The 25160-nt window shown below is 32.5% G+C and overlaps 2 protein-coding genes across 3 annotated transcripts in view; both read right to left on the bottom strand.

Moving 5' to 3' along the window:
• LOC108911518 (ephrin-B2) overlaps positions 1 to 5816 on the bottom strand; it is a 382567-nt gene extending 376751 nt beyond the window's left edge. The window contains exon 1 of the mRNA XM_018716482.1: positions 5615 to 5816. The gene's annotated coding sequence lies outside the window, so the exon portion shown is untranslated. The remainder of the gene's footprint in view (positions 1 to 5614) is intronic.
• Positions 5817 to 8284: 2468 nt separating this feature from the next.
• Positions 8285 to 24241, bottom strand: LOC108911516. Of its 2 annotated transcripts, none has more exons than XM_018716479.1 (16): positions 24038 to 24241; positions 22331 to 22373; positions 21561 to 21658; positions 21430 to 21507; positions 21165 to 21374; positions 20915 to 21025; positions 20588 to 20838; positions 20330 to 20538; positions 20110 to 20279; positions 16462 to 16666; positions 16071 to 16404; positions 13392 to 13687; positions 12655 to 12820; positions 12108 to 12347; positions 11519 to 11680; positions 8285 to 8677 (listed from the first exon to the last, which is right to left on the bottom strand). In XM_018716479.1, the coding sequence occupies exons 1-16, from the start codon at positions 24070 to 24072 to the stop codon at positions 8523 to 8525; spliced, it is 2763 nt and encodes a 920-aa protein (XP_018571995.1). In that variant the 5' UTR covers positions 24073 to 24241; the 3' UTR covers positions 8285 to 8522. The 2 variants fall into 2 exon arrangements, with proteins under 2 accessions (XP_018571995.1, XP_018571996.1); XM_018716480.1 differs by having other exon boundaries at positions 21165 to 21371.
• Between the last annotated feature and the right edge of the window lie 919 nt (positions 24242 to 25160).

The raw sequence follows: 25160 nt of genomic DNA, 5'->3' as shown, positions 1-25160 counted from the left end.
TTTTAATTTATGAGCACCCTGTATATCTAATCTAAGATGTGTCTCATTTTTTCGAGAGGCAGAACTTTTTATAATATAATTTTTCATTTACTTATATACATATAATTTTTTATTATAATTTATATTATATTTTTTTACCGATTATAATATTACAAATGGTTCAGCAGTTGATCGCTTATATTAATTAGTCATCTCATGTCGCTTCATTAACGAAAAAATTCTTTTATACATTATATTATCCGTATGTTAAAGTCCAGTTTTCATCAGAACAATCTTTTAAATCGTTTGCTATGCAAATATTTAAAATACAAAAAAAATTATCAGAATTACTGTAAAAGTAATTTTTTTCAAACTGGCGCTAATCCTTTTGCCTATTCTTTTTAAATTTCACCAACTTTTAGAAATACATAAAAATAAAAATAAAAATAACTTTGAAAGTAACTCTTGCAAGTCGAATTGCAAGTATGTATTATGATCAAGCTTATATGATATTCAAAATGTTCATTCTGCCTATCCCAATTTTGTCTGATATTGTGCTTTAAAAGTAACTCTACAGTTGAATATTTATAATCTTTTACATATTTGAAGATGTAAAAGATTTAAGTTTATGTAAATTTAAATTAAATATTAATAAAAAGCGAGATAAAAAGTATTTTTTAAAAACTCCTTTATTCCGTATCATCATGGTTGGTAATTTTTAACATTCTTGTTTTTTTTGTATCATTACTGTTCACTCACTTTGTTTGTATCTTGTTCAAGATCTTGTGACTTTGCTGTTTTTATCATTTACATCTGTAGGTACACTATGTTTTTCATACATTATGTTTTTTATTTATTTTACTTAATAATGGCATATATTTAATATTTTACTTTTTTCTATCTTCCTGACTTGCTACAATTATGACTATTGTATTAAAAATAGTTACATACCTAAATAAATTCTATTTAAACGTCTATCACAAGAAATCTGAAAACCGAAATAAACGTAAGGGCCGAATTTCTAAAAAATAGTTTAAATGAAAATGGCAGCAGTTCTGCATCGCACTGGAATAGTTTTAATACTGCAAGCAAACCACATCGCACTAACTTGTCTAATTAGGTAGATATCGAATTTAATTAATTAAGTAATTATTAGGAACCTAAAAAAATGTTCTGGTGAAAACAGCGGTAGTTCTGCGTTGTGCTCACTTGAAAGCAATTTTTTCTTTACATATCAGCATTTGTTAAAAATCTGTAACAAAATACGCAAGAAGTCTTGTACAAACGACCAGAATGCATTATTCTCATGTATTTTGAGCTGCCCAATTCAATTCCGATGTCAGAATTGTCCCAACAAATCACCAGAAGTTTATAACACCAAAAAAGCTTAAAAACCCACAAAATCGACAAGTCGGCGTTTAAAATCCAGGTATGATTTATTAGAGACCGAAACTAGTGGTCAGATCTTTATATTCCCATGTATCTTGACCCGCTGAACACGAATCCGAAGTCAAATTTGGCTTATAAGCTCACAAATCCTTCCAAACCTTAAAAATAGCTTAAAAATCCAAAAAATTGATAAACTAGCTTCTTTGATTTAACAACGACTAAAAATCGGGGTTTGACCTATGTATTCCTGTGTATTTTGACCCGCTCAATCCGAATCCGATGTCAGAATTGAACCAGCAATTCACCAAAATTTTCTAACCTCAAAAAATAGCTAAAATCACTAATATTTTCGAATATTAGAATGATAAGGCTACAAATAATGCAAAAATATGTCGAATCATAAACAAACAGAAAGTGTATAACACAAGCTATAAACCTAACATAACCGTACTGTTCTTACCGGTCTTGGACGGCCCTGTATGAATTTTGAGGGGCTTATTATCAATCTGATATCGGAGGCATGTTAGCAGATCAGCATAATTTTTTAACCTCAAAAACAATTTTGTCAATATTTCCAATTCTAAAAACCAAATTTGATTTATAAATTAATAGCTGCTTTAAACTTCTTAGGTATCGATGATGTATTTTTTTATATATTAACGTATCTACACTATTTTACATAAGTAAGGCATATAAAAAATAGCTCAAACAACAATCCTAAGATCTTCAGCAAAATACAGGAATATTCCATTCGAAAAAATAAGAATCACAGTCCAAGATAAAACTTAAACCGAAAATTTATTACATTACCTACTTTATCTTACTTCAAATCTATATGTTAATGTTTCAGGTTTCTGCATTTTTCATTTAAAATATTCTAAATTCACTTAGGTATATTAGTCACGACTACTAATTTGATATTAAAAATTTCTACACGTCCCATAATATTGGTCGAGACTTGGATTATTAATGTTTGCTTCTCAATAGCCGTGTACTCTTTAATTGCTACCATTAAAAATTCTGTCATCGTCAGCATAATAGGTAAATTCTTAATTTACGCATATGCACGATTAATGTGTCATTTACCAAAAAATAAATACAAGCTTAGAAATCTAAACATGGCGCTGACTTGTGGTAGTGTGTATTTGTAGCAAATTAAGCTAAGTGGCCACCAATCTGTCAAGACCTTACAACTGCAAGATTTTTAGAATCTAATCCTATTGTATTCAATTCTAAACACAACCTCATAACGTTTAAAAACACTGTAAGGTCTACTTTTAATAATACCTACCTAGGTATTTGGAAAAATACATTTTTTTAAATTGAAACAGACCAATCCCGAATGTTACCGAAAAACGGTCTGCTCCGTTTTAATCAATTTGTTCCATACTTTTACGGCTGGCCGTCGAAAATATTTTGGGCCGACTTTGAGTCTAATTGACTAGACGAGATATAAACCTTGAATTAAACGCCATTTGTCACGGTTTTTAACACGGTTTTTTTTTTCGTTCGCAGCCAAATTAAACAAATAGAGACAGGTGATGGTACACAAAGCATTTACTTCAATCCAACAATGGACGTAATAACTGCCTACCCTGTAATTATTCAACCGCTTTTGGCAAATTGAATAAAAATGTAAACGAGAACAGGTAAAAAGCAGGCAAAGTGCATTGGAGATACACTCGACTTAAGAAGATGATAGATAATTCTTTCATAAAACAATTTATTTCTTCAGAAAACCAAATTATATACTTACTTATCCATGGATAAAAATATATAGAGCCTCTTCAGCATAAGAACAAGTAATATTGTGGGTTGCAACAGAAAGAATAATTCGAAAAGGAAACGGTTGGTCAAAATTTGTAATTAATTACTCAATTATTCCAAAGAAATAACAGAAAAGAGATAGAGACCCGAGAGAGCGGAATCGTACTCAGTATTAGGTACTCAAATAGTTTTCCATATTCAAATATTACTCAAGCTTGTACACCAAATTACTCTTGCGGTTTCCCCCTGATGGGAATAACTTTATCGTGTATTTAGCACAAAAGACTGCAAATAATGCTGATCTTAATCTTACTAACGAGAAGACATTGGCATTTTTGAGTCGTTAGTCGTTCACAAAAATAATGAATTAGCTACTTCCTGAATTACTATAATAACCATTAGGCATCAAGGAATATGCATAATTTTAACACTTCTTTATTAAATAGATGTTTCAAATTAATTTAATGTTTAATAAAACCCCTTACAAGTGTAAAAATTACCTACTAAAATTAGTCAAGATTAACTACTAACTACAGGCAATATAAGGATTAAAAAACGTAGGTATATAAAAAATTAAGGCAGATAAATTTGCTTTCCGTATTTTTTGTAAATTATTAAACTCTAAAAACCAAATAATGAATATAAATTCCTTCTACTCAAGACGAATCTTCGCAAGCAACTTTTTTCCATCCCTCCCGTTATCTGTACAATTTTTAGGCTTTGAAAAGTTTTAAAAAGTAAGAATAATGTTACAATTTAATTCCAGGTTTCATTTAACATCCCAACTTAGACTCTAAATCTGTACATATCGTTGAGAACCAGCTTTTCTGTGTTATTTTAGTGAGAGTGATAAGGCAGACATCCGATAACGATGTAATTTCGAAGCTTAAAAAACTTTTAGAGATTCTATCCCACAGCAATTGGGCAAAGACCTCGGTAGAGACAAACATGTCCTTTCAAAAAAATCACAGATTAGTATACATAAACAAGGGGTCCACAACAACCTAAAATTAACCCTGTGTGGCAATAACCGTAAAATGTAATTACCCCTAAAAAAACATTGCTTGATGCATTTCTGGTGGCTTCGGAAAGTTGTTTTTAAACCAAATTCAAACGAAACAAGGCTGGGAAAAGAATTTCCGATGTTAAAAGTCAGTGGGAAACTGTTCAAAGTGCTGTGTTCGTTAATAAGATTAGAAATATTAACATATAGCAGAAAATTTACATTTACCATCTCCATTATCCATTCCAACGATACCCCTATTCCCTATTGCAACGAGATGGTTAACGTAGTACGACACATTTAATTAGCAACTAGATATAATAAATAACCTGCTGTAATCAAAATGCTTAATTGAATTTCACAACATTTTAATAATCTATTAATATTTCCATAAAACATGGGTTTGGTAAGCAAGCGCGCACTAAAAAAAAAACTGTTTCCTAAATTTATGCCCCCTTTTATCATATACATACTATACCTAATAATCATGTTTTTAATTTAAAAGCAATTAATTGCTATTAAAACTGAGATGCTCATAGATATTAACATGTAAATTTTCATAGTAATGCCTGATTGGACTCTAAGGAGATTTTTTAATTTCAAAGTTAATTACTTTCAAAATATTTCCCCAAACTGCTAATCAGTTTGGGTCTATAAGATAATTTGTTTTTATTATTTTCAGTTATATTATAAGCGGATCTTTATTGTTAAGGAATAAAAAATCAAAGTTTATTTACAGAGTAGATACATAGTCATAATCTCACAACTTCTGTAATGAGAAAAGGCTTGTATGTAATGTGATACTTTATCTTATATTGCTGAAATTCCTGTTTCAATAAACTGCATCTGAAAATTTTTGCCAGGCATGTAGCTTCGAGGATTATATTGTTCATTAAAATATTACCTTCGCCTTAACACCATATAAACTCACACTTCAATATATAATAACCGGTTACAAAGCGATTTCGGATAAAATATTTTAGTATTTCTTTTTGTAACGAAGTCTTTTGTTTCCATTCGGCAAATATTTTTTAAGCCGATTCTATTATAATGCTCAAATTGATTATAAAAAGCATTTTCAATTCAAAAACACAATAGTTTTATAGGTGGGCAGAGAATAAGAGGGTTAATGAAACGTAAACTGATAAAATTTCAATTATAATGAACAAACATTAATGAAAATTGATTTTTCCTCACCGGCATGTGGAAAAACATAACAAATAAAACTATATTTCCACAATATTCCTATAGTTCACTGCAAGTGATTGCACCGATATTAACATTTTGTGAAGGATACCGAGTACCTTTTGTAAATAAAATCTTATAAATATTAAATAAAACCGATACCGTACAATATACCATTTTTCTAACAGAACAACAAGCTAGCACTTTTAATTATTTTAACAACATTTGATCAATAAATCAAATTATAATTCATAAAAAATATACAAAGGTGATTGATAAGACATGGCTTACCTATTGTTAAAAGTATATGGTACATAATTGGAAAAGAAACACCAGAATCTGTCATAAAATTCACTCACACATTTAACCGTACAACTCACTTTGCGTTAAATGTTATAAACACCGCACATTTAGTGAAAAAACACGCGAATTTTGTCAAAAAATGTAGCGAAAACACATCACAAAGTCGAGCTCTTACACCAACATTCCATTGCCATTTTGTCACTGCACAGCTTCTCTGATCGACGGTGGAGACATCTGTAGCGCTCGAATTAAACCGGTTTTCCACCTTTTAAAACAGCTGACGGTTTTATCTTCAGTTCCCGCCACTATTTAAATAGTATTAAGGGGGGTAACAATTTTCAAAAAATATTTAGCGACTATTTAAAATAATTGCAAATATTTTCAAGGCGTATTGTAATTATTTTATTAAATGAATCTTTTTACAAAACACAGCATAACAACTTAGTGTGAAAAATTTCATTTTGGAGTTTCTAACTGTAGAGTTAAAATAACCGAAATATATCGAAACCTCTAAAAAAGAATTTTATGTCTCTATTTTGCAGTAAAACAGACATTTTACTTTAAAATGTTACATTCAGGGCGATATTATTTATAGGTATGCAGGTTATTAACTAAAAGCAAATGGGTCAAATATGTTTTTATAAATAGACCACAAGGACCTGCCTGATAGTTTTCTTGACCTAATTTTTTTAAAATTTCATTAATAAATCTTTTGTTTAAAATTCTGCACAACTCGGAATATATTAATAATTTTCGTAACATATTCACTCCTCGTTCCATTCAACCCAGGATAGTGGGATATTTGCTGGAGGATGGGACAATTCTATTATTTTTTTGTGAATTAATTTTGAAACAATGGCAATTTTGTGTTTTCATAAAAAAATAGTTCTTTGTTGCACAATTAATCTTTAATTGGAAAAAAATTGCAAAAATTGAAAAAATGTTATATATTCAAAAATTGGTATGGAAATTTAATTTTTCTGAAGTTGTAGTTTCAAAATACGCATATTTTTCAATTATATTTAACAAAAAAATATTTGAATTTCATTTAATTCTCACTTACTAAGTTTACAGATTGTAAACCATGTTTTTGCTAAAAATAAAGGAAAAAAAAGGGAGGAAGGTAAATAAAACAAATTATTATAAAATATACTTTTATTGAAATGATGCTTAGACTCTTAAAAATTGAAAAATAAAAAGCAATGTAGAAAAGGACTAAAAAACTTAACATTATTGCAGAGTGTTTAGTAACTGGCCAAATATCACAAATTTTGCTAAAAATTAATAGGGGTAAATATGAATGATATTTTGTAGAAAAATTATTCGTTTCTAAGGTGTCATATTGGAAAACAAATTATTTGCAAATACAATATTTTTTGTAAATACAAAAAACAGTGACAGGCAAATCCGATTATTGAGGAATTTTCATAAAAAATAAACGTTACAACACTGTGTAAAACAAAAACAATATATTGAAAATTTTCTATGATTTTTAAGAGGGCGCTACAACAAATAGGCAACCAGCAATACATTTTTATAGAATTTATTACAGTTTGTCTAATTATGAATTAATGACAAAATAACATTTTCCTTCATTCTAAGGCAGATTTTCTATAAAATGGAATTAGTTTGAAACTCAAATTACTATTTGGTGTAAAGAAATTTGTAATTTATGGTGCCGCTTGTTCAAACGTGGTAAATTACAAATTTCTTTACACCAAAAAGGAATTTGAGTTTCAAATCGTCCATTTTATAGAAAATTTGTGTTAAAATGGGGGTCTGTTATTTGTGCAGTAATTCATATTTAGACAGTGTAATAAAATATATAAAAATGTATTGCTGGTTGCCTATTTGCTATGGAGCCGTCTTAAACAGCTGATGCATTCTAGTCTATTTAAAAATCATTGTTCGGCTAAATCCACAGCGTTATTAAATATTTTTCGTTTTAGACCAATATACTCGTTGAAAGATTTGTACCATAACACTTGTAGACCCGTCTACAACTCGGTAGGTGCCGATTTTCGAAGGGGCTCCAAGTTTAGAAAAAAAGTGTTGTCTAATAAAGTTAGAAGGCATTAAAATATTCAGACGTCGACTCGGCATAGAAAATTGAAGTTTATTTTTATACTTCATCAATCAATGATTATTTTAAATTGTAAATATTGTTTCTGCTTCAAGGAGTCATACAATATTTATTTTTTATAATAGGAACCCCAGTTTAAGCGCCACGTTTTTTTTTTACATAAAATCGTTGGAAGACTTTCCGGGCTGCGCTTGAAAATAAGTAATTTTAATTTTTTTCAACATCAACACCCTGGTATCTCGGAAATTAAATATTCTTTAGTTAAATTTTATTTAAACTACCCCTCTTAATTTTCATCAATCAACTGTCGACATTTGCCTAATTAATAAGTGAACACCCTGTATAAACACATTTAACCAATCGCCGTATTTTTTTATTCCTCAAAAAATGTTGACATTGGCATAAGTTGAAGGGAAAATATAAAAATGAACAAGCTTTTACAAAATTTTAAAGTCAAACTACCTTTAATTTGAATAAAAAATAATAAGACGTTGCGTTCACATTTTCCATTATTTTAAGTACTTAATTTAATAGTGAGAATGCATGGGTCGCAACAAATGACAATTTTACACACCTTAATAGTTGTTTGCTTTATGAAAAATAAAAAAGGTTGAAAAATGAATTTGTATGTCATATAACTTTTCATTATGCCAATTCAACATACATATTTCCTTTACATGCGTTGGTTGTCACAAAAATATTCCTAATATTAAAAAAATCAACATCTTTTAAGTCTTGTTCAAACATATGTCACGTTTTGATAAAGGGAAGAAACAATTTATAAAAGTGTCTCTTTGTATTCTACCCTAAAAATTAAAAAAGGTTCTCCGCTTTTAGCTGTTTATAAATTTCTGGCATCTCGATTTGATATTTCAAACCGTCAAGTCCTTTGACGACCACGTCTACCTGGGTGCCTTCTGAAATCAATTGTTTTAAACGGTCTACGATCTGCTGCTTCTTGGGAAGCCCTACAAAAAAAAGTGAGAATGAAAATCATAATTTTATAAGTTCAGAAAATCTTTTTTGATTGATTGAAAAGATGTTTTGAACCTTCAGAATAAGGGGGAAAAGTTTTATGCCTATACAAATTTTTTTCTTTGAAATTCCGAGCTCTTTTCCAAGCGCGTCGGACTGATCCGAACTATTTTCATTCTATTCACTCCAAATTTTATTCATAACTTTAAAACAACACTCCGAAGAGAAGTACATACAGGATTTTCGATAAGTTGATGTTAACAATATTTACTGACCAATGATTGGCCGTTTTTTTTGTAAAAAATTGAACTTTTTACTTCAAATTCCCACCAATCACACAAAAATTAATGGTTTCAAAATCCCCTATGTATTTCTCTAACCATACTAATGTAGATTAAAAGGAGAGCACCTCGAATTCAATATGCCTCACGAGAATGGCTCCAGAGACTTAAAGACATGGTTAATCCTAGAATGCTCTTACTTTTCCTTCTATTAAAAAGAAATGCAAGAAGACACTTTGTTTTAACATTTTACAGTGGTGTTACAACTGCTGGCAACTGAAATCGGTTTTTTGGATAGTCGGTTAACCGGTTTCGGATAATTCGGATTTATAAGAAACCCAAAAATGGTTATTCAATTTCTCAAATATTCGATTATTCAAAAAACAGATTATTCGATAATCTGTTCATTCAAACATCAGAATAATCGGTGTAGTAAATAGGATTTTATGTATTAAGAATAGGTATATAGAATAGGTAAACCTGCCATCCTGTATAACTGTGAGGTCCGGTGAGAGGAAGTTTAGCCTGGAAATTATCGGACGATAAGAATGGCTTCTCGGAAAGTGCATGACAGCGACGAAATTCTCGTGGGTAGCGAGCGTCGTGGGCTAAATGTCCATCGCGGTGCAAAATTTAATCATTCGAATAGGAACCGGGTACTAAAAGTGAACCCGAGAGGTGGCGCTGGTAGATCACTTGGTGGCAACTTCGGGAATAAACATTTTGTAAAGTTTGTGAAAATTAAAATTGAACTCGAGACGGCTCGAGAAGAAAATTTTAGAGTCAGTCGTTGCAGGGCTCCGGGAATAAAGTCGTTGCGGGGCTCCTGGGTTTGGAGGATTTTTTTTTAGTGCAGGGCATTAGGCGTTGTCTTGGGTAATTTCTAGAGTCCATTGTTATAGGAATCTGTGTCGATCGGCGTGGAAGCCGAGGTAATATTCGTTGGTGTTTGGCGATTTGCATATTGGATTAGCAGCCAAGGCAAGTTTGGTGAGTTTCGAACGTTTTAGTATATAGAGGGATTATTTTTGTTAGTTTATTGTTAAATTTAGATTCACATCTAATTTATTTGGGTTTTTTTTTTGATAACGTTAGGCCATCAGGCAAGAAGTAGTTCTTATTTAATAGTGATAGCGTCAAACGCTGATTCCTCGCGCCTAGCGAGTTAGACGCGAGTGTGTGCAATACAGTGTGGCTCACTTTGCCGTGAGGTAGACCTCACCTTTAGATTTTACTTTTTTGATGTTTTGTGGCCATCGTGTGTTGCTCGCTGGTGCTGTGACACCGTGCTTTCAACCGGCACTTGGCTGCCTATTCGAATTCTGTTCCATATACATGTCATAATTATTTTTTTTGAGTTTTTTGTTTTGTTGCGCATTTTATTTTTTTTTAATATACTCGTTTTGCTGATATTCATTTTTTTTATTATTTTTTTGTAACTGTAACAATTATTCCCTTTACACATAAAGCCCACGCATTGAAGGTTTCAACCTTCTAATTTAAGCCGCAGCCAAGTCCACGTGCCTTCTCTCTTGTTTCCGAGGTCAGGCGGAAAAAGAGAATTTTACCAAAAATTACCTGACCTGGTGGCAGCGGTGTAACTACCAGTTAACTGTATAAAGTCGTCTCGGCAGGTACGTCCTTTAGGAGGCTGTAGCAAGGTTGTGCTGCGGTTTTCTGCTGGGCGACATCCCGTACGTACACAGGGTGTATTACATCGGTACGACCAAACCCATTTACATAAATAATAAATTGAAGAACCACAGTTTATTAAGTGGAACTGTTTTAACATTTTAACTTTTAACATTAGATTTAACTTTAAAATAGATGAATATGTGAATAACATTGTACATCCCGTCAGTTTTTCAAAACACCGATTTTCACCGGTTTTGGCCATTATTCCCGTAACCGGTTATTCAAATAACCGGTTTTAACAACTATTCGGCTAAACGGTTTTAACTGAAATTGGTTTTTATGGAACCCGGTTAGTCGATTTGACTTTTCTCCGGTTTTTGCCAGCGCTAGGTATTATCCCTTAACGAAAGTACTAAGACTACTTTTTCTAAAAAAAAATTACATTGTGCTCAATGAAAATGTGTCCAGTACGTCCATACTCATATACCTCTGTGGCACCTCTTATACATAGGGTGTAATTTTAAGTGAGGGTCAGTTTTCTTAGGGGTACATGTTCCTCAGGATACTAATCTGAGATTATTTTTTTTTAGATTAAATAAATAGTTCAGCTATAATTCGTTTTTTAAATTACACTTAAATTCTTGCCTATGTGACCACTGGAACTTCCCAACTCGGTTAAATGAATGAAAATAGGTTTACTTAATAAATAACTCGATCAATTGCAATTATTTTTAGAAATCGATAAAAAAAAATACAAAAAGGAAAACTGAGCAAAAAATTATATTCATATAAAAGAATAGTTAATTTTTATTGACCCCTATTGTAAATTTAATAACAAATATAAACAAAACATTTTTGGTTTAATGAATTTGTGTAAACGTCACAGAAATAGTTAAAAATATAAAAATACGAACTTACCAGTACATGAACAGCCTATTCCCAAAATAGGTATGTCCTTCAAATTAGCAGGAAACCTCCTTATATTCTCACTTTTTGTACATTCTATGTTACCGAAATCTACAAAACTTATGGTATATTTATCTTCTTCTTCGGAGAGTACCACGGCTCTGTACCACGTAGCTACAAAAGTAAATTAATTAATATTTGATACAAACAATAGACATTTTCAATTTTTTATAGTTTCTTTCCTCAAAACATTTGCATAAAATATTTAAAACATATTTCATTAATCACTTTTTGATTTTTCATGGATTTGTACAAAAAAAGTTCAAAATATCTCATTTCAAATTACTTAGTTTGTGGAAATATTCCATTTATTAGAATAAATTGAGTTTTATGTTCTTCATTATGTAATCGTTATAAAAATAAAGAAATGCGAAATATTTATACATAGTTGAAAAGTTCAAACTTTCTCGTGAAAATTCTGAAAATGTTAAGTATTCATTTGTTAATAAAAAAATTGTATTTGCTGTTAAAATCGTGCATCTCCTATCATTGTAAAAAAAAAACTCAAACCAATTAACACTACTGAACTGAAAAACATTACCTTCATCATCTTCAGGCCCCTTGTATGACACGAGACACATTTCGGAAGCTTTGGGCTTGTAGGGCACCTCATCGGTAGGCATAACGCTGGTAATCGTCTCCAAATACCCTATAACCTCGTCAGTGGAAGATAGAAAAGTTATGTCGTCTATATCCTGAACACAGTAACACATGAGCGAATAGGTGCCCGGTTCGATTTTAATCCAATCCATTTCGTCATAAAGGACTTTCTCGTCGTTTGCTGAAAATAATACGCAACTCTGTCAAAAGATATTATACTGTCAATAAAATGGTGTTCTTGTCGGTTCTCAAGTATCAAGGCGGGCCTAGGGTTCCGATACAGGGGTCTGCCCCCACAGAGCCTAGCTCGAGAACAACAAAGGCAGGTCAAAGATTCATAACTAAGGTTAAGAAAGCACCTTGTAGATCTGTATCTGGCAGCGAACAAGTACCTAGTCCCCGGTATACCAGCCCCAAAATCATAATACTTCAAATAACGGCACGGGTCATGAAAGCCTTAAAACCACCAAAGTCCCAGGTGTACTCACCAGCTGGAGGTTTAATTTCTTCGGTTTCAATTGGTTTCTTAGAAGCTTCTGGTACGACTGCTGGCTCTTCTACTAAAACTGGCTTTGGAGTTTTGAAATCCTGCAATGTTTGCGAGAGTAAACTTCCATTGGTTGCTTGCAGATCAAAATTATCCCCGGATAAGATCTAAAAGAGAAACAGAAGGTTAATGACCATGAAAAAATAAGTGTGAGATAAAACTTAGAAGGTAGTATCGCAAAGCATTACTTTGTTCCTACTGACACATCACAACCTACTAATCTGTAAGTACTACGAAAGTTTAACTAATGTCGCACTAGACGAAACAAACCATCTAATGTAACACTACTCATCCTTTCAGAGTAATTATTGGTTAGTAGGTCGCTCTCTGCCAGTAGGTACAGAGCAATGCTTTGTGCTAGTAGGCAATGAGTAACAGTGACATCTAGGTATGACACATACTTTGCAGGTTATATCTCACCCACAATCAAAAGATGTCGGTAGATAGAGATCCAAATCAACTTCACTTATGGCATACTGATAAACTAGTACGTTCGAAACTGGTCTATGTCTGGTGATTCTGCTGACAAATGACTAACCGCTTACTATATAACGCCGGAAGAGGCACGTAGTCCACAAAGTAGTTGTTTTTCACAATATCATAATAAAACACGAAAAGATATATTACAGTTTCAAACGTAAATGCAAATACTTTTCAAATTAAACGAAATACACATACTACTTTGAATTTTCCTCTATTTTGGCAGATCGTTGAGACATACTCGGCGGCTTCCTCGTTCATATCCTCAAGACCTTTGAATTCTTTTGTAACTAATATAGTGGCAGGTTCGGCGGCTAAAAAGTCATCGATGTTCCTGAGGGACTTAACCGATAGATCAGCTTCGCCGGGAAAATCGATGTATTTCACAGTCACTATCAGGTCGTTGTCAAGTTTGACTACTACAGCTCTGAATAAACCAGCAAAACCATCTTTGCTGGAGAGTACAAGCTGGCCCACTTTCACATTGGTCAAAGCTACAAAATTTAAATTTGACATATATATCAACGCTTTAGTACGAAAACATGCTATCTCAGATTTCGGTTGGAAAACATGCTATCTCAAACTTCAGTTGGAAAATGATAAACATGAGTGCATGGGGAACCGCGGAAATGTGCACCTGCAAATAATATGCGTCCGTCGCATCGATATATGTATACATATCATTCAGATTTATACATTAATATTCTGGTTATTATGTTAACTCTATTAACAAAAGTAAGAGTAGTGACTATAAATTAGATAAGAGTGCGCAATTAATTTTTAGTAATAACAAACATTTTTATACATTAAGGTATACACTATTTTTTTTTATAATTTGTTATTTCAAAAAACGTCGAGTAATGTACGTGTTGCAGCATACTGCATATTATTCTATTTTTTTAATTAACAATTTTGTCGATTATAACAGTAACTTAACAAAATTAAATGAAAAATGTTGAATAAAAAAATAAAATAAACAGTGTACCTGAACATAAACATTCCTTACTTTTTTAAATATATTTTATATAAGTTTATTATAAATGCACGGTGTCAATCATTCAATGTGCCAACTTAAAGAGTAACCGCAAAAAAATCCATGTTTTCGCCCGTTTTTGCGTAGTGTGTAGCAAGAACGGGGAAGGTCGTCCAGAGGTCTCCGTGGGCTTAAATTGATCGTCATGAAAAATCTAGGTGAGCATAATTCGATTTTTCCAATATTTGTCCAACTTACCCCTACTTAAGAGGTGGAAACCACCCCTAAAACAAGAAACGTGAGAAAATGGTCGATCAATCCTTGGTAAAAATTGGCGGGAATTTGAATGGCAAGGAAGAGATCAGGGATGTCCTTCCAAATATGCTCAAGGTGAAAAACATCCCCCGCATGGGGGTAAAACCACCCCTATTGCCGAAAACCGGCGGCAAATGATGTTCCCTTCATGAATTGCCTTTTTTGTGCCACTCTTCCTTATAAATCCAAATGATATGAAATACATGCCCCCATAATTCGTTCTTCTGTCGGATTCTGATCAGTTACCCCTACTGAAGGGGTGGAAACCACCCCTAAAACAAGAAAACAGAAAAAAATGGTCACCAAAACCTGGGTAAAAATTGGCGGAATTCCACATGGCAAGGGTAACATCAAGAATGGCCTCCTAAAAGTGCTCAGGTGAAAAACACCCCCTATTGCCGAGAGCAGACGGGGAATGATATCCACTTCATGAAGTACTTTGTTTCCCCCACTACCCGACAAATGATACGAAAGACGGGCCCCATAATTTGATCTTTTGTTTTACCCTCACGCGGGGGGTGGGTTTATCATGAGCATTTTTAGGACATTCCTGATTTTACCCTTGCCATGTGAAATTCCCCCAATTTTACCAAGAATTTATCGACTATTTTTTCATTTTTCTTGTTTTAGGGGTGGCATCCACCCCTTAAGTAGGGGTAAGTCGGGCAAATATTGGAAAAATCGAATTATGCTCACCTAGATTTTTCATGATGATCAATTTAAGCCCACGAAGACCTCTGTACAACCTTCCCCGTTCCTGCTACACACTACGCAAAAACGGGCGGATTTTGCGGTCACTCTTTCTAGTCACACTGAGATAGCATGTTTTTACTTAAAGATCTGAGTTAGCATGTTTTTCAACGGAAATCTGAGATAGCATGTTTTCATACTAAAGCGATATGTAGTAAGTTCGCTGACATTTCTTCTAAACAAACTATTACTACTTTTTAAGTTAACACAAAATTATTAAAAAAAAAACATACAATGTTCCATCTTTAAACTTTTTGTTTTATGTGTCATAGAAAATGAGAGTATTAGAAGCATTTATTAAAAAAATAATAATAAACTATGTACCAACAAAATTTAAGAACACTTTTTTTAAGTTTTCCATTAAATCTGACTTCTTCTGAATAAAACGGTTAAACAGATTTTTTTGGATTTTTTTTTTAAACATTTTGTGGTTAATAAATATATTTAATAAATTATTCAAATAAAACTAAAACGTTGCGACATGACGCGTACGTTTATGTCCCGCGGCTCAGTTCTGACAGCCCTATTAATGACGGTGTTTCCCTTCATCAATTGACAGATATGTATCGAACTCAGCAAATTTTTTACCATATTTAGTTAAATCACAAACCCAAGTTTCGTCAATCTACACCAAGCATCATATGAGATATATTTTTTTACAACACTCGATATTTCAAAAATGAAGCGATTTATTGGAATTTTTTGTATTGATTTGTAACATAGAATACACCATTAAAGTTTGGCGGAGTATATCTTGAACACCCTGTGTACAACAAACTACCAATATATTTTTCCATAATCTACCCGAAAAATGAGACAGAAAATGAATAAATACTTACGCATCTTATCCAAGTTCTTTATGTAGTCAGTGATAGTTTTACTCTTTACGGCACACTCTTTAGTTCTCACGAGGAACTTGTTAGTGTCGACATCGACCAGCATTACCATATCCCCATTGTGAAGATCAGTCGAAGGCTTGGGAATAACGCAGTAAGTTTTCTGTTTGGGTGTCTCTGGAGGTTCTTCGGAAGGCGACGGTTTTTCACAGAGTACATCCGGAATATTTTTAGACACGCTCGAACTCCTTTCGCTCGGTTTTGAAGATGAAGGATCTTCGTTTACTTTTTGACCATTATTAATCAAGAGGCTTACCACGTATGTGCCCTTGTCATACTATAGATATAGAAAATTAAGGAATTTTACAAGTCATATGGAATGAAAAAACAATACCTTTTGCTTTACAAAGATCTTCAAGTCCGTAAATTCTTTCACTACTAGGTGCTTATCATTACTATCAATAGCAATTCTATTTGCCAACATTGGAATAGTTTTCAGGGAATCTGGCAAGGCTTTCACTAAATCCACGGGGTTTTTATTTCCATAATCTATGAACGTGACAATTAGTGGATCGACACTAGAAACCCGACCACGATTCCTAAAAGAAACCGAAATAGAACATTTAATAAAAAATAACTGATATGTGCCCTGTCCAAAGGCTACAAACAAAAAATTTCCACAAATTCCCACGATACTTTTTCAAAAACTCAATGTTTATTTTCGAATGTGCTCACGAACCGATGGTTTACCAAAAGTTTGAGTAAGTATATCGCAACATTTCTAATATTATATTGGCAATCTTATCTGAAATTATTTAATATTAAGGAGGTTACATATCAAAGTAATTTTTTTCAAAGGTCGTTTACTTATTATTGGTAAGAAACAGCACCTATAAAAAGAAAACATCAACATTCTAGAACTCTAAAAATTTTCAATCGCCGTTACTGAGAAGAAAATTGCTCTAACTTTATTTGTCGTTTTTTAAAAAATTAAATAGCGTAATATTAACAACCATTATGAAAATGTAAAAGAGGTTATTATTTTAAGTCAATAACATTAACCGTTTCTGAGAAAAAACACTAAAAATAATAATTTAATTTTAAATAATAAATAATTCACAAAATATTGTAAAATGTTAATAGTTCTGTTTTTTCTCAGAAATGGTTAATGTTATAGACTTGGAAGAACACCACTGTTTATCAGATTTCCCAACGGAAAGTCTTATACCCAATGATCATATAAATTAAGATATTATTATCACTAATAAGGGTGATTTAAGACCTTTAGAGCCTCAGAATTTTAATTTGTTCTTCTAGGTACAAAGAGTGACCGCAAAATCCTGTGATTTTCGCCTGTTTTTTCACAATTTACAGAGAATTTAAAAAACTACATAAAAATATGTTTTTGGTCGCAAATTACTCGTCGTAAAAAACTGAAATAATAATAACAATAATAATAATAAATTGTCTTTGTTTCCAAACAAGAAATTTTGATACATAGTGTCAACAAATAGGGCGAAGTGTCAGAAATGATCACAGCTTTTAGTATTTTCAAAATTTTAAAAATCACAGGGGTTGAAAAAATGCCAAAAATGAAGAATTATCTTAATATATATATATTTTTTGGAATTTATACAATTATTTTTGATATTCTCTATTTTTGGGGATGATTCCACCCTCTGAGCGCGCTTAACCCTTTCGCTGCGCAATACGTCTGAACGTAGCTACCGCGCCGTGCGCGTAAGTTTATCGCGTGCGAATATATATGTCTGGAGCAGTTAAACCACTTATAGTTTTACATTATATTGTGTTAAATTACGATTTACGATAAATTTTACGATTTTATTTTGAATAAAATACAGTATATGTACTAAATAGAAACTGAAATAAACATGAACAATCTTGGTATTATTACCAGTACCTCTTTCCATAATAATATTTGTCACAATCAGTATAAGCTCGCCCGCAAAAATTCGCCTTACCAATTGCAATAACCGGGTCACTAATGCGCATGGTTGCGAATATACACGGTGTGAACAGCCTGATCCAATTTAACTATTCATGCGAATTAATCCTTCTGGAGCAGTTTGAGTCCTATAAATTTTTAGCGAATATATACGTCTGGAGTAGTGAAAGGGTTAAGGATGGATTTTCTAATTCAACATGATTATTTCAGTCAGAATAAATCTTTCTTTGTATCAAGAATCATTCGATAGAGAAATCGCCTAATAATAGTTTTTATATTTACTGGTAATATTCAATTCTTCATTTTGGGCGTCTTTTCAACCCCTAAATAGGGGTGGTTTTTGAAAATTTTCAAAAAACTAAAAGCTATGTTCATCTTAATTTTTTACGACGAGTAATTTGAGACCAAAAACATATTTTTATCTATTTTCTTTAGTTCTCTGCAAATTGTGAAAAAACGGGCGATTTCTGCGGTCACTCTTTGTTCTCCAAGTGTACAAAATGAGTAAAAAATTGTTTAACTGAAAAAAAAATTTGAATAGTATATTGTTTTGTATTTGCAAGGCGAAGCGTAGCGTAGCTGAGTGGATGCAAAATTGCGAGACAAAAAAGACACTTTTAATCCGAATAAAACATGATATTTTTTTCTGTACTTTGAAATTCTTTACACCAAATTTGGATAATAAAGCAAAGTAAGTAAGTAGAATATACCGATATATACTTTGTCAAACATTAGTCGCCATATTGCTAATTGAGTTCATTTGCGACTGTATGTGGTTCAATTTGCTGAAAACTCTGTAAAAATGGAATCTAATGAAGATTTAGGTGTACCTGAAGAGATACTGGAGTGTGCGGAAGGGGTTTCTTTGATTATTTTCCAAAAAAATCTCTAAAAATTTATGAATGTGTCTACCAAACTTTTATGGATTGGTACAAAGAAAAAAATATTAAGTTGTATTCAGAAGATGTATTGATGGTGTATTTCTCAAACTTAGCAAATAAAATGAAGCCGTCAACGTTTTGGTCACAATTTTCAATGTTGCCTTCAAGGTTGGATATAAAGAAGGGGACTGATTGCTGTTGAATAGTGCACCTGATAATTTATATTGGTAAGCGCTTTAAAAATAAAAGAACATTTTTAAAATTTCTTTATAGGTCATCCTAATATTGGGGGTTGCAGGCGCATGTCGTTCTGATGAATTGGTCAATTTAACAATAATCGATAATGTTGAAGATGCGAAATCCGCCTTAATTATAAAAATTCCCAATACCAAAACCAGGAGAGCACGTTCTTTTACTGTGCTGTGAGACAATTTTTAAGTTTTTATCGAAAATATGTTGCTTTATGTCCATCGGGATTTATAGAATGTCAATTATTTCTCAGATATGTTAGTGGAAATTGGTATTCATAACATTTGTGCCGTTTTGCAAAAGTGGCAAATTTTTTGAAGCTGGACAACTGGAAAGAGTACAGTGGACACACATTATGACGAACATCTGCTATCCTTTTAGTTGACAGTGGTGGTGACCTCACTTGTCTTAAAAGACATGGAGGATGGAGATCGAGCACTGTGGAGGAAGGCTACATTGAAAACTCACTTTTGAACAAGGATAATATTGTGAAAAGAATACTCAGAGTTGATAGTGGTAATGAGAAACCAAGCACCTTTGTCATTTCTGATTTCACAACATCTGAAAATAATATAACTATTAATGAATACGTGCTTTGAGAATTACTCCAATAATTAGGGTAGTGGCAGTTTCAGTTTATTTTATTTTAATACTTGTTGAAACTGTGTATTTAATATTGATGTGGATAAACAAAAATTATTGTAAATATTGTCGAACAAACTTTTATAAATTAAAACTTGATTAACACTTTTATTCTAAGGATTAAAAGTGTCAACTTTAGCTCCTAGGATTAAAAGTGAATACTTTTGTTGCTAAGATACAATTTTTTTTCTCAGTAAGGAAAATGTCAACCTTAGAGACTTCTGACTGTCATAGTTTTGTGACGGTTGGAGAAAAAACGTCGAAAGTTACACAATAGCAGGAATATTTATCATCAGAAACTTACCACGCCCCATCATATTCAGCAATAACCAGTCGACCCAGTACAGGATTTATAGGCTCCAAGGCATCTGCCACCTCGTTTACTTTTATAATAACCTCCTCAAGTTCTTTTGCATATCTCTTGTCTTGGACCCAGCAGATATTTTCTTTTTCTTCTTTGTACGAAACCGTAACCTAGAATTTCTATAATTAAAAAAAAAGACTCTCCATGGAAAAATACTCACGTCATATGCAGTTTTCAATTCAAGCGTAACTCTAGTCAGTTCTTCTTTTCTCTCCTTGGGACTTCTCTGTTTATTTCCCGACTCAAATCCTCCAGACTTCCTAACGTTGTCTTTTGTGTCGGAAGAACTGCCGGAATTAAAACTTTCTTCGGTTTTTGGGCTAGAATTTGACCCTTTAAAGCCGTTATACCTCGAATTGTCTCTTCTACCTAAAAAAATTTCTTCAGCTTTCGATTTTCTTTTATTACCAGTACTTGCCTCTATTACTCTGCTGCTGATTTTGGGTATTAGGTCCCTTTTGTTTATCGCCTCTGTGAACCTGGGTCGGCATGAAATTATTAGGCAAGGTCCTAGGAGGCCTCTGAGGGACACTCTCCGACAACAGAGGCGCACTAGCCTCACTCTGATGAACATTCGAGATTACCGTTATAGTATTCGAGGACTGTGAAACAGATCGTCCTATACCAAAATTGTTGCCAGCGGTGCCACCTAGAAGTTTGTTCTTACATCTACAAAAATATAGAAGAAAGTTACAGGAAATTAAAAACACATGCCTATAACGTTATGTAAATTAATAGTAATTACCTTTCTATGGTTTTTAAAATTTGATCTTCATCTATAGAGGCTACTCGATTTTTCAAAATATAGTTTTTAGCTTCAGATAGCAGATGTAATTCAAATTCTTTTCCTATTTGCCTAAAAACATTTACTGTTATTACACAATTAAATAGATAAGGGATGTGACTTTACTGTCCCTTTAAACAGACAAAAACAAACATTAAATTCAGCCAGGATACATCATTTCATTTATTTCTGCACTTTTTTAATGACAAACCTATTATCTACGAGAACAGAATCAAAGGTGTCCCTCCTAAAGAGAGTAAATCCAGTTTTTCTGATGTCTTTCAAATTAACATAAAGATCTCCTGAATCTGCTTGTAATACCACCAAAGGCTGTCCATGGACGTTGCAGTAATCAAAGTTCTCAGAAAAGTCATCATCCTCGTAGTCATCCCCGTAATGTGCCATATTGTTTGTTTTGCTGCTAAAATACTATGACATGATACACTTGTATAAAACATAATACCTGGTTAACATACTTATTCTGCCAAGTATCAAAAGTAACCTGCCAGTTTAAAACTGAATTCTGTAGCGCGCTAACCGCCGCTTCAGCAGATCTAAAAATTGTTATATAAAATAGACAGAGCTAAATGTATTTTAAAAGACTTACTGTCTGTCTATAAAAAATACTTTAGCGAATTCTCCCAATGGGTCAAGATAAAGTTTTCTAACGTCTCCAAATTTTCTAAATTCAGTCAGAAGTTTCCTCTAAAAAGAAAAAAAGAGGTAAGAGAAAATTCACTCCAGATGATAAGATCCTCGTTATTCTTATGGTTTTAAAAAAGTTGGAGAGATCTGTCTAGGTTACTAGGAGCTAATTTTCCTAAACCTCTATTACATTACAAATTACATACAAATAATTACAATTAGGTTTTCTCTACTTACTAAACACTATAGGGTTAATACTACACAAAGCAAACCTTAAGACATTGAATTTCAAACAAAACAGCAATGAAATGTTAAAACATTAAAAATATTCATCAAAAATCAGATCATAATGATTAATAAAATATGTTAGTCACAGGGGCACAGACAAAGGGGATATGGCACTAATGTAAGGCATGTGATGATATCTGCCTAATGTAAAAGGTACGATCGTTGAATAGATGTCCTCATTTACAACTCGAATCTGTGCCACTTCTCCTCTGTCTGCCCTCCGGCTGTCAATTCTAATGCATCTCGAGTTTAGAAAGCCAACGAAAAAATCCTTAGGATGAAAAGACATTTGAAGTCGACTATTTAAATTTGATAAACTATACTACAGCAAATGGATAAAAATGAAAAGCAGAATCTAATGAAAAATGTTTCTATGTTGAATTAATTGCAAAAACTAATTCAAATACTACATAAGGTGAGAAAGTATGCACAAAATTAGCTTACTCTGTCAACATCTCCTCCGAAATTGGTTACATAAAGACAATTCCTGAAAAAAATTCTTTATGATACTAAAATACTTCTTTAGGTCGGCATACACAATGCAGTTTACCCGAAGGCAGGCCTTTCGATTTCTAAACCGGAAGGTAAACTGTAACGTTAGTGGGTATATTGATCAGAAGGCCTGCCCTGAACTCTCGGCCTCCCGAAAAATATCCAGCGCTTGAAATTTTGCCTTCTGGCTATGCTTTTCGAGTTCAAATCGGAGAGGAGCGTGTATGCCTGAGGAGTGAGTACAGGCCTAGAGTTTCTGAATAGAAAGAAAGCAGTGTGACATTTCGTGTTATCGCATACATATTTTTGTGAAAAAATGGCAGATATGCGAACATGGTCTCACAAACTCTTAACAGAATTTATTGAGTTATGTAGATTCTGCCTAGCTTGTACGATTCAAAAAGCAAGCAATATTTAAACAAATTTTTGAAATTCACTGCCTACACGCAACAAAGCAATTGCCAATGAAGGTAAGATCATATTCTGAGATCATGTCTACACCTTTTCGCTAAACTTACTGTAAAATTCAACAAAATCCAGCATTAAAAAGTAATGTGTATGTGGTAGCCGAGGGTACAGGTTAGCCTTCCGGCTTTGCGTTCGGAAAGTTGGCGGTTTGGCAAGTCGACTCGTGTATGCCTACCTTTTAGACAAAAATTCTAATAATTCATATCACATGCAGTGGATTTTTGGTTATTATAACATCTTCGAGGATAGCAAAATCGTGTCATGCTAAATGAATTTAAAAACTTATAATTCAGTTTATCTGAACCAGAAGGTTCAGTTAAGGTTCTTACGTGCAATATTTTGAATACCCATTACCTGTGAATTGTAAACCTAAACCAAATCCTAATCATTGATAATCACTAAATTCACAATTTCAATAAATTCTGAAGGAATAGCTTTTCTCCTAGGTATTTTAAATTTTCAAACTTTTTTTTGAATCAAAGAGAAAATTCAATTTATCCATTGACTATATGTATCCATTACTTGTCTTTATCTTATCTCCTCTTTATAAATATTCATATATGTCTTATAATTATTTTTTGTCTGTAATTATTTATGTGTGTAATTTTCAGTTACTCTTTTTTCGGATTGGGTATTTCCGGAAATAGGGACAATAAGGGAGATTTTATTAAATTAGTTTCACCTATCCAGAAAAACTACTAAGAAAGTAAATAATAATTCTACACGATTACACAATAATCATTGAAACACACTAAAGTACATAATTATAACTGTTTATAACTAAATTTTTGCTAACAAAAACAGAAAATTTTTCAGAATGTTAACTGTATAATGTGTTTCAATGATTATGTGAAGTCATTAAGAATTATTACCCTCTTTCTCAATGTGAGATACCTCTGGTTAGGCAAAACTAAATTTATATCATTTTTGGCGCAGCTATGTATTTAAAAAAAAGATTCATCTGTGTTGCAGACATGCCCGACCAAATAATGAGTATCTTACTTATCACAGGTATTTCATCCAACTACAATTTTCGATATTTTTTATTTTATTTTACGTTTCCTTTTTTTGGAAAAGCTGGTGAAGCTTACCATAAAGTAATTTTGTTATAACCACCTGAATTACTATGTTACGAACCCGTTACCATAGTTAAAGCTAAGATTTATTACTGCATTTAGTTATTTATCTTACCTATTAGGATTGTCACCCATTTCTGTTCTGTACATATCGATTTTACAATAAAATAGTTGAAAATTATAACCACCAATTAAATTAAAAAAACACAAACGTTGGCAATAAAATGGAATTTAATAAGTATCCAATCCATTCAATCAGGCCAAACACAATCAAAAACCCCAAAACTCAAAAGCAAAATACAGTATGATGGTAAGCATAGCTAATGGTGGTAATCATGGAGACTAGATAAGGAGCACGAACTCATACGGGAAAATTGACAAAATTTGTCCAAGAAATGGCAGAAGTTGGGGTGGCGCTAGTGTTCCATATGACCCAAATGAATGTAGCTTCATAAATACGAGTGAAATAAGCAAATAACCAATTTTAATTTATTTATATTGAGTTTAATAGATATATTGGGGAGCGGGGAGGTATACTAACCTAAAAACTAGAAGTCAAGTCAATAATTATTACAATTTGTTTTTATAAATGGTAAATAAAAAGTTTCGAAAATAATTTAAATATGGTAATAGTATGTGAAGTGAATGACTGTCAACAGATTTAAAATAAAACAGTACGTTTGTGATCTGCATTTTCAATCTAATGATGTCCAGCAGTTCTATATTACAACTTGACCGAATAGTGGGTTAATATTATGGCAAAAGGTCGAATAATTCGGAAGTTGGAAGCAGCTTCTTTGATTCTTAATACGGTAGAGAAATTTTTAAATAGAAAGATTTCATAAGTGAAAATATTGTATAATTGAATGATGCATTGTTTCTTTATATATTTTGCAGCAGCATCAACAGCAAGAGCATCCGCTACACCAGCAACAACAGGTGCAGCAGCTACAACAAGAGCAACAGTTACAACAACAACAACAACAACAACAACAACAACAACAACAACAACAAGAACAGCAAGTAAATCAAGAGCAATTAAGTTACGATGAGATTATACTAGAAAGTGAGCATCCTGTCCTGTATAATCTAATAAAAGAAAAGTTCTGTTGACGTGTGATGAGGTCTCGACAAAGCAACTATGAATATGTTCACATAATATTGACAATAGCAACAAAGTATACTTTATTTATTTCTACATATTCTTGTAATTTATATTACGTGCATAAATAATTAAA

Source organism: Anoplophora glabripennis, unplaced genomic scaffold (assembly GCF_000390285.2).
Source record: "Anoplophora glabripennis isolate ALB-LARVAE unplaced genomic scaffold, Agla_2.0 scaffold77, whole genome shotgun sequence".
Taxonomy (NCBI): domain Eukaryota; kingdom Metazoa; phylum Arthropoda; class Insecta; order Coleoptera; family Cerambycidae; genus Anoplophora; species Anoplophora glabripennis.
Note: the sequence above shows the minus strand (reverse complement) of the source record. Positions and strands in the feature narration are given on the sequence as shown.

Excerpts from the sequence above, each read along its gene's own strand:
- LOC108911516 (XM_018716479.1), bottom strand. The coding sequence starts at position 24,072 with ATGTACAGAACAGAAATGGGTGACAATCCTAATAG. Across the intron at positions 20,839-20,914 it reads ATTTTAAAAACCATAGAAAG|ATGTAAGAACAAACTTCTAG; the intron begins GTAATTACTATT and ends ATATTTTTGTAG. Across the intron at positions 16,405-16,461 it reads AGATCTTTGTAAAGCAAAAG|TATGACAAGGGCACATACGT; the intron begins GTATTGTTTTTT and ends CTATATCTATAG.